Genomic DNA, 18930 nt, shown 5'->3' with positions numbered 1-18930 from the left:
ACAGTGCAAAATCAAATAAAAAAAACTGGGAGACCCGTACACAAATAACACTTTTGTCAGTGAAAAAAACAAAAAACATTTGTTGTAAACGGTGATTTTTACTTTAGCATAGTGCAGTGTTTCCTGGCTGCGTCTACCTGCTGCCTTGAGTTGCTCCTATAAAGTGTTATCAAACTCCCAGTAACTAATTGTGTAATATATAGCAGCATACCTCTTGAACTTCTGTTGCTGTCCCCTTTCCCTTTGCAACACAGGCTTGTACCAAAATGTATGCCCCAGTTATTTCCCTCAATTGGGTGGCTATGCTGCCATGACTAGCTTTTCAATATGGGCCTGGCATAAGAGAACTTGTTACATGTACTCTGATCACGGCATCTGGTTGTTTCATTAGGAGGAAAACTTTGCGCCCCCCCCCAATGTGGTCAATCAGGGAAGTGCTGCAAGGGTGGCATAGGCTGTTCAAAGCAGGCAAATATACCGTAATTCCGCGTACACACGATCAGACTATGCAGTGGACTCAGTCCGAACGAGCAGACTTGCCCACACACGACCACACTTTTGCAGGAGGAAAATCTGCCGGACTTTTGGCGGAGGTCCACTGGACTTTTGAAATGAACGGACTTGCCCACACACGGAGAAAAGTCTGTTCATTTTGAACGTGACTCCAGGTAGACGGGACTAGCAAAGGAAGTCATTGTTGCCGCCTCCATCGGGGAGATTGACGCCTCGCGAGCCCCGTCGCCTGGTATGGATTTAAAGGGGAACCCCTACGCCGAAAAAGCGGTGTGGGGGTCACCCCAAAGTCCATACCAGACCCTTATCCGAGCACGCAGCCCGGCCAGTCAGAAAAGGGGGTGGGGACGAGCTCCCCCACCCCCTTCTGAACCGTACCAGGCCACGTGCCCGCAACATGGGGGGTGGGTGTTTTGGGGAATGGGGGGGCCCTGCTGCCCCCCCACCCCAAAGCACCTTGTCCCCATGTTGATGAGGGCAAGGGCCTCTTCCGGACAACCCTGGCCATTGGTTGTCGGGGGGGCTGTGGGCAGGGGGCTTATTGGAATCCGGGAGTTCCCTTTTAATAAGGGGGCCCTCAGATCCCGGCCCCCCACCCTATGTGAATGAGTATGGGGTACAATGTACCCCTACTCATTCACCTTGGGGGAAAAAAAGTGTAAATAAACACACAACACAGGTTTTTAAAGTACTTTATTAGACAGCTCCGGGTGTCTTCTTCTGTCTTCTGGGGTCTACTCGCTGGGCTCCTCCGCTATCTTCTGCTCTTTTACTAGCGGAGGAGTACGGCTTTCTCCTTCGCCGCCCGGGGGTCTTCTTCCCACTTCGGGGGTCTTGTCCCGCTCTTCACTTCTTCTGCCGGGCCTCCGCTTTCTTCTTCCAGCTCTTTTACTAGCGTTGGCCCGGTCTTGTCACTGTCGCCGCCATTTCTGCTGCACTATTGGCATGGTTATATCGCTTGGTCCTCTCCATAAAATTAAGCACAAATTTTTGATAAAGTATAACTATAGGCAACACTTCTTTCTTTCTTTCTTTCTTTCTTTCTTTCTTTCTTTCTTTCTTTCTTTCTTTCTTTCTTTCTTTCTTTCTCAGAATAAGGGAGGGTTATAGCCAGACAGGAAGTGAGAGGACATCTATGCAAATGAATGGAATCCATTGCCGCCCCCCCCCCCCCCCGGCCCTTAGAGCTAGTGTCCCCACTCGAAGCAAGGGGTGGGTCATATTTAAATTAGAGGGTGCACAAGTTTAGTCAGGCCTAGGACAACACAAAACCTAAATACACTACTGCACCTGTCCACAGAATCTTTGCTCAATTCACACTTCACCGTCATGGGAAAGACTGTCAAAAGACGTCGGGGACAAGATTGTAGGGAAAGGGATCGTCGCTGCAGGTTGAAAAATGGTGGATATAGAACTCTCCTTGGATCTGGAACACCAGGTGCCGGCTAAGCATATAGCAACATGAGGCAAAAAGTTCTGCACAGTTACACTCTGGAATATAGCCTTTATTAGTAAAAAGTCCAACAGATACAAGCCACATCAAAAAATGGGACAAACAAGCTGACGCATTTAACAGTGCTTAATCATACAAGATTAAGCAAGATTGTAGACCTGCACAAGGCTGGAATGGACTACAAGAACTTCATCAAGAAGCTTGATGAGAAGGAGACATCTGTTAGAGCGATTATTCACAAATGGAAGAAATACACAATAGCAGTCACTTTACCTCGGTCTGGAGCTCCATGCAAGATTTTGCCTCATGGGGTAAGGATGATCATGAGAAAAGTAAGCGGTCAGCCCATAACTACACAGGAGGAGCTTGTGAATGATCTCAAGGCAGTTGGGACCACAGTCGCCAAACAAACCATTGGAAACGGAATACGACGCCATGGATAGAAATCCTGCAGTGCCCACAAGGTCCCCCTCCTCAAGAAGGCACATGTACAGGCCCATCTGAAGTTTGCTCATGAACATCTAAATGATTCAGAGAACGATTGGGAGAAAGTGCTGTGGTCAGATGAGATCAAAATTGAGCTTTTGGCATTAACTCGGCTCGCTGTGTTTTGGAGGAAGAAAAATGCTGACTATGACCCTAAGAACACCATTCCTACAGTCGAGCACCAAGGTGGAAACCTTATGCTTTAGGGCTGTTTCTCTGTTAAAGATGCAGGCCGACTTTGCCCTATTGAGGGGTCAATGGATGGGGCCATGTATTTGTAAAATCTTGGAAGAGAACAACCTTCCCTCAGCCAGAACACTGAAGATGGGTCGTGCCAAGAGACGGCCAAGAAACCTTAGGGATTTAGAGAAGATCTGTAAAGTGGACCAAAATCCCTCCTAAGTATGCAAACCTGGTAACCAACTGCAAGAAACGTCTTACCTCTGTGCTCGCCAACAAGGGTTTCTCCTCCAACTACTAAGTCATGTTTTGCTTGGGGATCAAATACTTTTTTTACTCACTGAACTGCGACTCAATTTTAAAGCTTTTATATCATGTGTGTGTTCTGGAATTTTGGTTAATATTCTGTCTCAATCATTTAAAATACACCTATGATAAAAATGTATAAACCCTTAATTTCTTTGAAAGTGAGAAAATTTACAAAATCTACAGGGGATCAAATAATTTAATTTAAGAGAGGGTAGGTTTTGCGCTATGGAGACAAAAGATATTAAGACAAAGGCCAAAAATTTGTTAAATCGCATATAAGGGAAGGGAGGCTGCCACTACCAAAAAGTACCAGCCTAATAGGTTGGAAAGAACTAGAAATATCAAGGTGGTAGTTATGGCGCTCTCCTATCACAGTGCAAAAATCGCATACTACTTATGAGTTGAAAATTATTCCAGCCTTCTCAAAGTGCTAATGTTGCTACTCTTGTGTGTTAAATCACAGTGCAAAAAAATATCTGCAAATTACAAAAAATTTTGAAAAAAAAAAACATATGATAAAATAAAATACAAATTAATGGAATTAACGACTGTGTGCAATCAAAAGTGCTATAGTGCTATAGTGCAAAAATACGTGCATATGGAGCCCATCAAGCTTATATCATCTTTACACAATAAAACATTTCAAAAAACATAAAATAAAAATCCATATGAAATTTTTTGAAGGAAAAATCCAGAAAAACAGAAAAAAAACAAAACCAAAAATCGTCAGGAAACGTGTTTTTTTTTTTTTTTTTTTTTTTTCAGAAGAATTCCACAAAAGTTCAATAAAAGTGACTTGTGCTCAGTGCCTGGTGTATTCTGAATCGCAACCGGTGCGTTTTCCGTGCGTAGAGCAAATTGCCGCACTCACCAGCTCCCCTGCCCCTAAATTAATTTCCCCACTGTATATGCATAGTTACATTGGTCCAAACTGGAACAACATGTAAAATGTCCATACTTGGCATTCTCCTTTGTTTTATACTACCTAAAGGATAACTAAGCTTTCAAAAGTATAGTTATTCTTTTGCCTACTCCGTGACCTAAACTAAAGCCCCTCTCCACTGCCACTGATGTGTACTTCCCTGTATTGGGTGACTATGTATGACCTGCAGACATTTTCCCCACTCCATAATACTCTTCCTCCCGGGTACACCTCTGCAGGAGAACCCCACAGACTTCCATGGAACCAATATAGGTGCTGCTTGGGAGAAGGCCTCAGAAGTTTATGTAGAGGCACATAAGGGAGAAATTACACGTTTCCTTTTACCAACAGAATTGGAGAAAAATGAACATATAAAGAATATAAAAATGCTATTCTGAGACATCTTGAAAAGCTTGTGCATATGACCACACTGGATGTAACAGTCATGTAAGTAATTGTCTGCCATCTTTTGTTCTCAGGGAAAGCTGCATGATCATCAGCTCATGGGAATCATTCCAAGAATTGCCCGGGACATATTTGATCATATTTATTCGATGGATGAAAACTTAGAATTCCATATAAAGGTAAGGAAGGTGTTCGTGCAGGCAACTCGGTGTGTCGATAATGAGGGTTTATAGTGTATTTTCTTACGCAAGTCTTATTCAAATGTAAAATGAAATAAAATAAATGCATACACTGTTGATGCACTATCCTCCCCTGACCCCCTATATATGTATATGTATGTGTATGTGTATGTGTATGTGTGTGTATGTATAGATGTATGTGTGTAAAATTTTTTTTTTTTTTTTTATCACCTGTAATGTATTGTCCCCTGTCTGTGTGCATGTTCTCATGGCTGGCAGTGATTGGCTGAATCCTACAAGAACTGCAGCAGTGCTTTCATGCTGAACGATCAATTTATTGCGTTTTTGAGGTAGAATATTTTTTTTATTAGGGAAGGTTCTAAGCCCCTGTCAGGTTTTCTTTCCATCTGTGTACCATTGTAGAGATTTACCTTCACTTCCTGTCCAATAAAACAGGAAGTGAGAGGATATTCTGAAAAATTAAAGGTATACCTTGGGAACCACAAGATCACCAGAACTAGAGTCTTGATTGGAAGATTTTCCCCTCTATTCCTGTTGTGGGGACAATACCACAAGATCACCAGAACTAGAGTCCTGATTGGAAGATTTCCCCTCTATTCCTGTTGTGGGGACAATACAAATATTCGGGTTTTCTTTTACTTTCAGTGATAGTAAACAGGACAAATAGAGGGTGAATCTCCTTAACTGGAGTACAGACGGCAAGAAAAACTGACAGGTGTTCTATTGCCTCTCCACTCTATCCACAAAAAAAAAAGTTTTGCCTTAGTTATACTTTTATACAAATAAAGATTGTTGCGCTGACTCAAAAAATAAAAATAAAATAAACAAAATAGCAGCTCGCACTATATTGAAAGCTAAAAAATTATATATATATATATATATATTATACACACACACTTAAAGTAACACATTCATGTGTAGACGTCCAAAACAGGTACTGAAAGTTCAGTGAATCCACAACAGATCTCCCTCCACCTCATTCAGCAGAGATAAGGATAGTAGGGGTCCCATCACCATCACCCAACTTGACAGACCCTTACCATCAGTGCAACGATAATGCACAAATAGAAAAACCACTCTGCTACACTACTCCTCACAAGCAGTACACTGGAACCAGAAATCCCTCCAATCATGAACAGATATTTAGATTCCCATGCAGTTCAGCAGTCATGTGGATAGAGAAAAATAACAACGCTCATTGCGCAAATCTCTTAAACGATGCCCAATTTATTAAGGGAAAAACTATTCCACTCACATTTAAGTTGCTTAAAGTGGTTGTAAACCCTTAATCTAGGCTTACCTTTAGGTCCAAGAAATATCTCCTAAACCTATACGGTTTAGGAGATATTTGCCCGAAGACGGGCACCGCTGTCTACGGCGCATGCACCCTAGACAGCGGCGCGCAGGCGCACTGAGCGCGGCATCTTCAATGATGGAGATGCCGCATGTGTCGCAGCTTCGCCGAATGACAGCGGCGGAGCTGCGGGACCCCACCGAGAAGATGGATGCGCCGGACTACAGGGGACAGCGGTGAGTTCGCTGGCTCCTCTGTCAGGTAAGTGACACATAATGGACTACTATGCGATGCATAGTAGTCCATTATGCTTTACCTTTGCAGGGAATGAAAGAGGAAGTAAACCCATCAGGGTTTACTTCCTCTTTAAAACAGGCAAACAACTGAGGCGTCCAGCGCTTCAGTGATAGTCGCTGTAGTGCAGTCTGTCCAGGTCCCACGTTAAGCCAGGCTTAATTTTTTTTATTTTTTTTATGTAGCATCTGAAGGGCCCATTGTTATCTGTTATTAGGATGGAAGGATTTTTTTTTTAGTACAATGTGTAATAAACCTAATAAAAATATAAACACTTAAATTATTATACAGCCTGTTTGATAACTGTCTGTTTTCAGTGCTTAATTCACCGTCCTTGATGAGAATAAAATACAAATTTTGATGCACAATTTATGTGAGATTTAATGTATTGCATTGGTCAGGTTAAGATTTAATTTCCTTATCTAGCTGCTGAATTCAACTTTTTTTTATTTATTTTTTTTATTTTTTTTCCCCTCTGGTAGGTCTCCTACTTTGAAATTTATATGGACAAAATTCGGGATTTACTGGATGGTAAGACATTTTTCTGTACAGATTTCAGTCAAGTAATAAAAAAGAGTGGGGGGCTATTCCTCCACTTCTGGTCCCCTTTCACAGCTCCAACCAGGCACTCCCCTCCAGACATCTGAGCTCAGACCTATTCCACTACTATTGCGGGGAGAGCGACTAAAGCAGGGATATGCAATTAGCGGACCTCCAGCTGTTGCAAAACTACAAGTCCCATCATGCTCTGCTCTGGGTGTCATGCTTGTGGCTGTCAGAGTCTTGCTATGCCTCATGGGACTTGTAGTTCAGCAACAGCTGGAGGTCCGCTAATTGCATATCCCTGGACTAAAGTATTAGCTTCTGGGTTGTTTTTATGAATGACAGGGATGGTCTGCAGCTGATGTCATTCACAACATCAAGCTGGCACCGATTACTGTAGTCCCTCTCCCTGCAGAGCTCTGTAGTATTTCTTCCATGTTTTTCCTTATTGCAGGGGTCCCCAAACTTTTCAATATGAGGGCTACATTGTATATTTTATAAGTCGTTGACCAAAAAAAAACTCATCATGGCTCCCCCTTACAACATCTGACTCCCAAGCAGAGATCCCCTTACATCAGGGACAACCTTGAGCCCCCCCTTATATCTGGACTAAGGAGGCTCCCACCCCCCCCCCCCCCAAATTGGCATGAGACCTCCGCTCAGTGGATGGGCATCCCCATGAGACCTCCGCTCAGTGGATATATATATCTCTAGCTATATAGAGATGGATCTCTCTCTCTCTCTCTCTCTCTCTATTTCAGTTTCCCTTAGGAGTCCCCACTTACATACGGGTTAACAGTTTCTCCTTGCATCAGAAGTGCAGACCATAGGTAGCCTTTCGTCCACACTGAGGATATGCCATTGAACCTAACCAAGGGCTGGATAAAATCTTGTAGTAGGCTGGATGTGACCCTCAGGCCATAGTTTGGAGACCCCTGCCTTCATGTAAAAGGTAGAGAAGAGGAGGCATGGGGCTGCAGATTAGATGGCACATTTAAAAGGTGGGTGTTCTTGAGCTAAACCTTTACTTTAAGGCACACAGCATTCAGGGGATATATATATGAGTATGTGTTTTTAAAGGTTTTCAAAGCATTCAAAAAAGGAATACAAACATGGGGTTATGTGCCGCCTGCCTCCCAAGTGTACCAGAATACCTGAATTCTGTGTCCCTTTAATGAACAAAAATATACAGCTACATTTATTGGCTTTTAAATAGGAAGCAGACTTTTTTTTAATGTAATAATCAACCATGGCTTTCTTCATGTGCATATAATTTCCAAATATACACAAACATTATATACTTACTTTAAATTTGTCCAAATCTTATTTAATGTCTTTTGGGGTTTCTGTTCCATATTTTTTAAGACTTGAATTTTCTGCTGCATTTCCTTTCTCTCATTCTCTGCAGTCTCCAAAACAAACTTAGCGGTACATGAAGATAAAAACAGAGTTCCCTATGTGAAGGTATAGCATGTTACAATATAATTACATAAAATGTAGTGTATTCTTTTTTGTGTGCATGTATTTTTTCCAAAGGGAGCATCCTGAACTTTACCACCATTTGCCATTGAAGGGAAATTCATTTGAGTTTGCTAGTTACCACATTTAAACCTTTTTTTTTTAAAGGCTTTTTTTCCCCTTTTATGTACTTCCTTTGCATCCTTAAAGCTGAATTAAGCCTGATTTTGAAAACTTGTGAGCAGGAAAGATTTTTATTGCAGAAGAGACACACTATACCTCTGCTGCAATAAAGTTTTACCTTCCTGCTTACAAGATGCTTTAGAATATACACAGAGCTCCCTTATGCACACCTTGGTACAAGCAGGCCTACTAATAAGGGGGTAGCACCTGCCCTCCTGAACGGGGCGGCGCCAAGGCCTCATAAGTTCAACGGGGGAGCCCAGAGCAACAGGAGTGGGTGCAATTGCTGGAATTAATCCCACTGTGTTTACAATGCTTCATTTGTGAATAAATGGGGCGCCTCTGTACAGAGTGCTTCCTGATCACTCGCACTGCAACTGAGGCTACAGAGAAAGGATTAAGGAATCTGTGTCCTCAGTCTTTCTCTGTCTCAAAAGTGAGACGGGTGTCTTTTTACGTCCCTGATAGATATTTCACCAACCCTTACAGGGCTGTTTAAAAAATGTAAAAAAAATGAAATAAAAATTAAGGGCTCATTCTCGGGTGTTCTGGTTGCATGAATGAGCAGTTGGTGCATGTGGCTGGAGCCGCCTGTTAGGCTTGGTTCACACTACCTGTCAGCTATGCTGTACAGGGCCACATGATTTCTAACAGCAGCACTGGGTACTGAGATGTATTTGCTTCCATGTGCAGTGTGGGTGTTGCGTCATCCTGGCCCAGCCAATAAAGATATCTGAAGATGCCGGGGAGGGAACCTGTGGAGAGTATTGAAGGGTTTGGTCCTGTTTTAAGCCTGCTGTAAAGCCATTTTAGGTTGATATCCTCATTTTATAGAGCTAGTGCTCCCAAAAGTTCTTCAGCGGAAGAGGCTGATTGTTAAACCGTCTTACAGTGTATCTCCCTGGGACTTTATTGGGGACATATATCTGCGCTTGATTTTCCAGGCATGCACGCCTACTGGGCACTATGCTGAGATATTATAGGTCTTATCCCTTTGCATTGCAGTAATGCTTGTTCATGGGACGTATTAACCACAGAGCACCACAGTGCCATTCATTTTGCCTGGCGCTTCAATGCACACCTGTGAACCATCTGTGTGTTGCATTTTGGAATAGGCAGCTTGCTGCAGTGCATGTCAATGTGTGACAAAACGCACAATGTGCATACAGGAACTCACATTTATTTATATCATTTGTTCACAGGAGCCTGGAAAGCATTGTACTCACAATCATTGTATTGCGGGTGCATGATGAGGCTTCTGCAGACTCTTCTCCAGCTACCTACCCATACCGTGGTATTTTCTTTCCAATGAAGAGCTGGAGGACATGTTGATGGATTACAAGGGGTACTAAAATTGTAGAGTGCAAAATCTGGTGCAGCTCTAGAAACTAGTCCACTTCTAGGTTTTAGTCCTGGTTCACACTGCCGCGACTTGTCATGTGACTTGAGAGTTTAAAGTCGAATGGCAAGTCGCACCTGATTAACTGCAATGGAACCGTTCTAATCGGTGCGACTCAAGTCTCACAGACTTTGAAAGGTTCTTGCACTACTTTTTGGTGCGACTTTGGCACCACTTTCAATGACTTCTGTCAAAAGTCGTTTGCAAGCCACGGTGAAATCACACTGGGATGTCTGATTCAAAGTCATGTGACTTTGAAGCTGCGGCAGTGTGAACTGGGGCTTATTCTCAGCTTAATTGAACAAGCTGAAGTTAGACGCTGATTGGTTACCATGCTCAGCTGCACCAGATTCAGCTCCAGTTTATTAAATCTCTCCCTAAGTGCGGGGATCTCTGCACTTGTGTTCCATTGAACTACAGGTCCATCTGTTGTGGTGGTAGATGGTGACTTATAGCTTATTCATTCACAGAAGGTGACTTCTATGGGGGTAAAAGTGTTCTTGGGCTAAAGGGGGGGGGGGGGGCTGCATGACCCACTTGCACCCTAGATATGAGTGTAAAGTTGTGCAAAAGATGGTGTTAGTCTTTAAGAGACTACTAACCAGGGGCTGCTTACTAAGCCCCACCTATAACTAAAATACCACTTTGGGTAGACCAAGCCTTAAATGTAATGTATGGAGTGTGTGCTCCAAATAATAAACATTCTCTGTTTCCGATGAATGTAATTCAGATTAGAAGATATTATTCAATCTGAATTGAAAAATTCAGACTTTGTTCTAATTGGAAATTGATCTGATTGTTTTGTATTTTTGCATGTGTTCTGTTAGGGCTGTACGGAGAGGTTTGTATCCAGCCCTGAGGAGGTGATGGATGTTATCGATGACGGAAAGGCGAATAGACATGTTGCTGTTACGAGTAAGTCACCATAAAAATAAAAATAAATTAAACTGGTGTGAATAATAATAATAACAATAATAATAATAATAAAAAAATTTAAGGTAATTCTCCTCCACTTTAAAGTTACTAAACTCACAACAGTAAAATCAGTCTGTATATGCAATAAAGCATGCTTGTTATACTCGCTGTGGAATCTAAGGGGTTAATGCACTGCATTGTGTACAAAGGGCTGTTTGATCCTGTCTTCTCTGATCCTCCCCTTCTTTTACTGTCCCCAATCCATCTCCTGATGGTACAGAGCCTTGGGGGCACTCTGCACATGCTCAGTTAGGTGTGTATTGCTAGAGGGTTTTTTTGTTTTTGGTTTCTTGGGAGGGTGCATGTGATCACCACAGGGCCAATCAGCACTGTCCAGACAGAGGGTCAGGGGTCCTGTAGCCTCATAGGAAAATCGAGGGAGGATCAACTCCACCCACAAGCTTTAATCAGACACTGATAGAAGTCAAAAGACTGTACTTTATTTTACAGGTGAATGGGTAGGGGTACATTGTACCCCATACTCATTCACATAGGGTGGGGGGCCAGTATCCGGGGGCCCCCTTATTAAAGGGGGCTCCCGGATTCCGATAAGCCCCTCGCCCACAGACCCCGACAACCAACGGCCAGGGTTGTCGGGAAGAGGCCCTTGTCCTCATCAACATGGGGACAAGGTGCTTTGGGGTGGGGGGATTGCGCGACCCCCCCCCCCTTCCCCAAGGCACCCCCCATGTTGAGGGCACGTGGCCTGGTACGGCTCAGGAGGGGGGGGGGGCGATCGCTCACCCCCCCCCTTTCCTGGCCGGCCAGGTAGCATGCTCGGGCAAGGGTCTGATGTGGACCTAGGGGGGGCCCCCACACCGATTTTTTTTTTTTTTTTTTTTTTTTTTTTTTTTTTTTTTTTTTTTTTTCGGCGTTGGGGTTCCCCTTTAAGTCCATACCAGGTGGCAGGGCCTGCGACGTCTCCTTCGCGGGCCCCGCCTACCTGGAGACCCGCTCTAATGAGCGGACTTTTCTCCGGGCGGGAAAAGTCCGCTCATTTCAAAAGTACGGAGGACTGGTATACACACGGCCGGATTGTCCGCCGAAATGCGAGTCCGGCGGGAAGATTGGAGTGCAAAACTACTTTCTAAGTCCGCCGTACTTTCGGGTCAAAAAAGTATGCCGGAGGCTACACACGGGGGGATTTATGCCGCGTACACACGATCAAACAATCGGGTGGAAAAGTCCGGCAAACTCAAGTCCGCCGGACTTTTCCACCCGATTGTTTGATCGTGTGTACGCGGCATAAAACACACAGATGTGAAGCATGCCTTAGATTTTGCCAGCGTTGTTAGGCGTGTATGGAGGAGTCTGTTAGATTTTGCAGGCTGCATAAAAGAGATCTGTGATGGCCAGATTTACTAGCCAACGAGATGACAAAATGAGGCTGTTCACTTTGCAAGGGATTTTTCCTGAGAGCCTAGTGAATATGGCAACATTTCACTTTGTAAATACCAGTCACATGCAAGGAAAAGAATAAAAAACGCATTTTTGTTTGCACACAGGTGGGTGATAGAAGTCAGCGGAGCTTCGCCTCATTCATTGAGCTCTGAAGAAAATTCCCATGCAAAGTGCAACTTCCCCTGCAAAGTAAACAATCTAAATGCCAGAGCACCTTGTATTTTTGGTGCACCATGATTCTATAGAAATGCATGCATAATGTGAAAGGTACTTTGCATTATCATCCAGCTCTTGCATAGTTTCATAGTTAGTAAGGTTGAATAAAGACACCAGTCCATCCAGTTCAACCTGAGTGAGTGTCTACCCCTATCCCTGTACATTTCACACTCACATTGGTCCCTACCCTCAAGGAGCCCACAACAGGAGCCTTACATTTATTTAATCTTACAAGTTTGTTTCTAAAGTAAATTTGATGTGACTTTTGCATGCCTCCCTGTTTTGAGTAATTGTATTCAATCCAAAGATTGGGGTACAGTATTTTTTCTCTGCACTCAGTTCCTGCTTAATAACCGTTGAGATACGAGATCAGCCACACAGGTAGTGCATTGTTTTCAATCAGTTGGCTGACTCAGACTTGCTTTGTAAAGCACAAACCAATGCAAAGGAGGAGGCAGACTGTGTATTTGTACTGAGAAAATGTAGCTGCCCCCCATGTAGTTACAGTCACAAATTGTATATAAAAACAATACAATTGATATGATTACTTGCATCGATCTCATTTTATACCGAAATGCCTTATCTTTTTTTTTTTTTTTTTTTTTAATATTCCTCTTTTGTGGGTTTTGTCTCCATCTGATATGAATCCCCTTTGCTGTTTTTGTCCTATGCAGACATGAATGAACACAGTTCCAGAAGTCACAGTATTTTTTTAATCAATATAAAACAAGAAAATATTGAGACTGAGAAGAAGCTTTGTGGGAAACTGTACCTTGTAGATCTGGCAGGAAGTGAAAAGGTGAGAACATTAATTTTGCTCTGCTTTGGAAATCCTCCTTGGTGGGGTTTGATTGGGTTTTATATAGTATTCTTTTTGCAAAATTAATTTCTGAGCTTAAAGTAGAACTATGGGCATTTTTTATTTTGTTTTTTTTGTTTTCCATTTTGGATAGAGCAAGGGAGGATAGTAACCTGTCGGATTTATTTTTGCCACCTATGTCCCATTGTGAATATTTACTTTAATTTACTGTTCCATAGCCAAACAGGAAGTGTGAGGAAATCCTTGAAATCCAGGTCACCAGGTCTAGTGTCCCCATTGGAACATTTCCCCTCTATTATGTTTCTGGGGACAGCCCAAAGTTTTGTGATTTTCTTTTATTTTCAATGATAATGGTGAACAGGACACACAGGGGTTCATTTACTAAAGGCAAATCCACTTTGCACTACAAGTACACTTGGAAGTGCAGTCGCTGTAGATCTGAAGGGAATATGCAAGGAAAATAAAAATCAGCATTTTTGCTTGTACATGATTGGATGATAAAATCGGCGGAGCTTCGCCCTCAGTTTCGGAGCTTCCCCCTCAGTTTCGGATCTACGGTGACTGCACCTTAAAGTGCATTTGTAGTGCAAAGTGGATTTGCCTTTAGTAAATCAAGCCCATAGAGAAGTTGAGTCTCCTTTTAATGGAGGCATAGACAGCAATAAAATCTGACAGGTGTTCTAATCTCTCTACTCTGTCAAACTAAAAAAAAGTTTTTCCTTTTTGTTATACTTTAGTTCTTTCTTCCACCTACTGGAGTATCCACTGCATGTATGTTTTACTTTGTATACTACAGAATACATACCCTTATGCAGGGCCAGGACAAGGGGTGGGCAGATGGGGAACCGCCCTGGGCACGGTGGTCACCAAAAGCTAAAGATCAGTGCCTTGCAACCACTGGGTTGCTGCTTCATGTCTGTTCTGACAGCTAGGGATGAGTTCTGTAGTCCTGTCCTAGGAGGACAACCCCGCTGTTCCATAGATGCAGTACACCCTAGGGCAGAAAGTGTTGGTGGCTGGATCACCAGGAGAGAATAAAGGGGAAAACAAATGCATACAACCACCAATTCTAAAAACTGCAATATATTAAATTTTTGTTGTTGGGTTTAGATACGCTATTTATAAGCTAGCCTTGCACCATTAAAATTCTTTGGTTTTCAGACGGTTCACTCTGTTTTCTACTAGTTGAAGGGGTCAAACTGATACTGGCGGAAAAGTAAACGGGATGGAAAATAATTTTAGACTGAAATTCTAATAGTGAATGTGGTTTTCGTGTGTGTGTGTGTGTGTGTGTGTATATATAATTTAATATTGTATGTGTGTGTATATATAATTTAATATTGTATGTGTGTGTGTATCAGATGTGTCAGTTTTGTTGTATAGAATGTGAAATGTCGAGCATTATTCTGATGATCACCATTGGCGACCTGTGTCAGTACATTTCTGCTGATCCTTTCATGTTTCCATCAGGTCAGCAAAACTGGAGCTGAGGGAGCAGTTCTGGATGAAGCAAAAAACATCAATAAGTCTTTATCAGCCTTGGGCAATGTAATCTCAGCCTTGGCTGAGGGAACGGTGAGTAACCTGAACCTGCCGCCTAGTTATTGGTGCGATAAATCTCTCCAGCGCATCCTAATGACAGTCATTTTTTCATATGAAATAACAGGCTGTTCAGATCTACCTGTAGTAACTGTGTGTAGTAGTATTGGATGAACATTTGACACCCGTTTTAAAATCGATACATACGTTACAACCTGTACAATCTCCTTTAAGTCTACCAATAAGTATGTAGCTCAAGGGCCTGCTTGATTTGATACAAATTGATTGGGCAGTTTAGGTAGGTCCTGTTTTACATAGTTTTGGTAGGTCTAAAGCTGATTGTATGATCAAGTGAGATTGTAACATGTATGTTGAGCCCTTGCTGGAAATAATGAAGTATAACCACTTGACTTCTGGAAGATATTACCCCTTTCATGACCAGGGTGGTTTTTGCTATTCTGTACTGTGTTACTTTAACTGGTAATTGCGTGGTCATGCTTAAAATTGCCTGGTGTACGCAAACAAAATTTATGTATAGTTTTTACACAAATAGAGCTTTCTTTGATAGTTAATCTCCACTGGGTTTTTTATTTTTTCATTATATAAACAAAGAAATAACCCTGAATCTTGAGAAGTTTTTTGCTTTCTGCTATAAAACATTTCCAATAAAAAAAAAAAATCAAATAAAATGTCTTCATTAAGTGTATGTTGATTGGTTATGTGATTGTGTAAGTTATAGCATCTACAAATGAGAGTGTGTGTGTGTGTGTGTGTGTGTGTGTGTGTGTGTGTGTGTAATGGGATTTTTTTTTTTTTTTTTTTTTTATATATATATATATATTTTTTTTATACTAGTAATGACTGTGATAGTGCAGCGTACAATCTGACATTAACTGACACTGGGTGGGAACTGCCTGACCTTCACCCCCGCTTTAAGAATGCACAGATCAGTGCAGCAGCCAAGAGCAATTTAACAGATCGGTAGGTCTGACAGGTACATTGAGTGCTCATGCACACGGACGTTTTAAAAAACTGGCTGCAAAGCTAGCTCCGATGCCTGGAAAAATTGTTGTTAAAAACGTGATTTTTACCGCGTTTTGCATTGGCGTTTTTGCGCGTTTTTTAGCGTTAGCGTTAAGTAGCTTTTTTTAAGAAACACATCTCTTGGCTATAGGACTCAGAAAACAAAGAAAATATGTTGCGCGTTTGTGCGCGTTTTTGTGCGTTTTCCCGCGATTCGCGTTTTTACAGCTCTAGCTCCACGCCACGGAACGCACTGGTCCTGGGTTTTTTTTACAGCTTAAAAACGCCTATGCCATTTGCAGCTCAAAAACGTCTAGGTGGGCATGAAGCCATAGACTAACATGGACAGCCGTTTTTAAGCTGCAAAAAAAGCTCAAAAAAACGGCTGTAAAAACGTCCGTGTGCATGAGGCCTAAATCTGAACCTAGGACAGTAGAGGCAGCTTATTCCTTGATCAGGCACCACCTTCTGCAGCTTCACCTGCACAGTGGAGCATGACAATGATGTTGCACGTAATTAAAAATTGGCTACATTCCCATCCAAAAGTGAGAAAACATGCTGTATTTGACTGCAAGGAATTATAGGAATTGTCCTTTTTGCCTTTTCGTACAGTTGGAGTACCTTACTGGGTACTGTTAAATGTTTTTTTTTATATAGTACATTTTTAACTTAAAATCAGATGCCTCACTTGGATGGGTAATTAAGACTGAAATACTTCAAGATTCCCTTTAGTACCGGCCTGTAGGTCTAGATCAGGGGTCTCCAAACTGCGGCCCGAGGGCCAGATGTGGCCCTTTGCTAGCCTTTATCCAGCCCCTGGGGCACTATTCCTCCCACTGACACCAAAAGTGGGGCACCATTTCTTCCACTGATTAACTATGATTGGCTACTATTCCTCCAACTAATGGGCACTACGCCTACTCCTATTGACCACCAACCCTGAGGCCATATTTACTCTCACTGATGCCGGGCCCGCGACACTTTCTGCCCACGCTGGCCACAATTTGGCCCTCCTAAAGTGTGAAGGACTATAAACTAGCCCTTTGTTTGAAAAGTTTGGAGACCCCTGGTCTAGACCATAAGCAAACTGTGAGGATCATAGTTCAAATTAGTTGATTCTCTTCACTAGAGATCCTGTGATCAAATACCCAGGCATTAGCAAATGCACAAGCACTGAAGAAAAACTGAAGCTGCATTTTCTCTAGGAAAGTAATGGCACTGCACTAACATTTAAAGGGCAAAAATGTAGAAACCTGTTACAAGACCATTTTATGATACAGTTCATAGAGGGCCCAACTAAGAATGGTGCTCTTCTGGACCTGGTAATCTCAAACCATGCGGAGCTTATGACTAATGTTCATATAAAAGAAAATCTGGATAGCAGTGACCATAACCTGATTTCATTTAATGTCAGCTGTAAGCAATAAGCACACACTGAAAACATTGAAACCCTTAATATAAATTTGGTGAAACCAGGGAAGGGGAAAAAAAGGGGGGGATTTTTCAACGGTGCTAGATATAATGCAAAATAAACAGAAAATACTAAAAATTCATAATAATTTATTAATGTACATTAAAAAACACCATAACATCTCATATAGTACACAGAAATATAGAAAACAGTATACGCATTGCTAGTCGTCAAGAGGAATCCCAGATGACAGGCTGACAGCACTTGTTCCCAACATGTTTCGCAATGTGTTACAAGTGTGTTACAAAAAGCAAATTATCATCTTATGTTAATTTGCTTTTTGTAACACACTTTGTCTGGTGTATATTAACTAACGCTTTATTAAATTTATTGTTAGTCGCACATTTCCCCTGAGGAAGCTCATTGCGAAACATGTTGGGAACAAGTGCTGTCAGCCTGTCATCTGGGATTCCTCTTGACGATTAGCAATGCGTATACTGTTTTCTATACTTCTGTGTACTATATGAGATGTTATGGTGTTTTTTAATGTACATTAATAAATTATTATGAATTTTTAGTATTTTCTGTTTATTTTGCATTATATCTAGCACCGTTGAAAAATCCCCCCTTTTTTCCTTTTCCCCCCCCCCCTTTTTTCCCTTCCCTGGTTTCACCAAATTTATATATAGTAGGGGATGAGGTGCCTACCTTTTTAGGGTGTCGGCAAGTGATTTGGACCAAAAAATTTTCTATTGAAACCCTTAACTTTAGGAGAGTAAATTTTTTCCAAGGATGAGGGAAGCTCTCCAAGACTTGAACCGGGAGGGAATATTGGAGTAGACGAACACAGAAATGGGAATTCTTCAAAAAAACTGTATGAAAACACTGCATAATCCTATTGCCATGGGCAATAAGTTTAAAGGGGTTGTAAACCCTCGTGTTTTTTCACCTTAATGCATCCTTGCATTAAGGTGAAAAAATTTTGTCACTGAGCAGCCCCCCAGTTGAACTCATCTGAGCCCGTTTTGTTCCCACGCAGGAGATGCGCACACCCTCTATGGCCGTGGTCTCGGCTCTTGATTGGATAGATTGATAGCAGCACAGACATTGGCTCCCACTGCTGTCAATCAAATCCAATGATGCAAGCGCGGGGGGTGGGCCTGAGTCCAGCTTTCTGTGTCTGTGGACGCAAAAGCTGGACTCGGGAGCCCGCCCGCACAAGTACCCCCAAGGAGAGTGCTTCTCCTAGGTGGTTTCCTGATGCAGGCAGGAGCTACTAGTGACACTAGGGGACCCCAGAACAGGAGGATCGGGCCACTCTGTTCAAAACTAATTGCACAGTGGAGGTAAGTATGACATGGTGGGCTTTTTTTTATTTATTTTTTAAACACGACTGTTTAGTAACCCTTTAAAAGGCTAGAAAAACTGTGGCTCACGGCCAAAGTTTAAAAAAATAAAAAATCTATAGATGAGAGCTTCTAGAAAATATAAGAAGAAAGGAACACTATCATCTTTAAATGTTACAAAGAATATAACCGAATATGTGAAAAGAAAATCAAGGCCGCTAATTTTATTAAATACTTTCTTCAAATCTGTGTATACAAAGGAACATGGGGGAAGTCATGTCCATAATGCTTTTTTTTTTTTTATTGACACAGCCCCAAATGATCCACAATCGCTCAATATGGTTCAGAATTATTTAGACAGAATAAAGGTGGATTTAAAGCACCTGGACCAGATGGCATACCCCCACGGATCCTAAAAGAATTGAGCTCTCATTTCAAAGCCTTTATTTCTAAAAACTTTTTAATGACTGGGATAGTACCACTGGATTGATGTAATGGACCCCTTTTTATTTTCCATCTAAGAATGACCCTTCAAAGAAAGTTAAAAATGGTGCCAATGC

At 42.1% G+C, this 18930-nt stretch overlaps 1 protein-coding gene across 1 annotated transcript in view; it reads left to right on the top strand.

Annotated features, from left to right (window-relative positions):
• KIF5C (kinesin family member 5C) overlaps nt 1–18930 on the top strand; it is a 107709-nt gene that overhangs the window by 26593 nt on the left and 62186 nt on the right. The window contains exons 4-9 of the mRNA XM_077447730.1: nt 4343–4447; nt 6539–6587; nt 8008–8063; nt 10467–10554; nt 12906–13030; nt 14522–14626. Of these exons, the coding sequence (XP_077303856.1) occupies nt 4343–4447; nt 6539–6587; nt 8008–8063; nt 10467–10554; nt 12906–13030; nt 14522–14626 (528 nt within the window). The remainder of the gene's footprint in view (nt 1–4342; nt 4448–6538; nt 6588–8007; nt 8064–10466; nt 10555–12905; nt 13031–14521; nt 14627–18930) is intronic.

The sequence above is a fragment of the Lithobates pipiens genome, unplaced genomic scaffold (assembly GCF_037356315.1).
Source record: "Lithobates pipiens isolate NorthernLeopardFrog02 unplaced genomic scaffold, aLitPip1_a1.2 Scaffold_22, whole genome shotgun sequence".
In the NCBI taxonomy this organism is placed as follows: Eukaryota; Metazoa; Chordata; class Amphibia; order Anura; family Ranidae; genus Lithobates; species Lithobates pipiens.
Note: the sequence above shows the minus strand (reverse complement) of the source record. Positions and strands in the feature narration are given on the sequence as shown.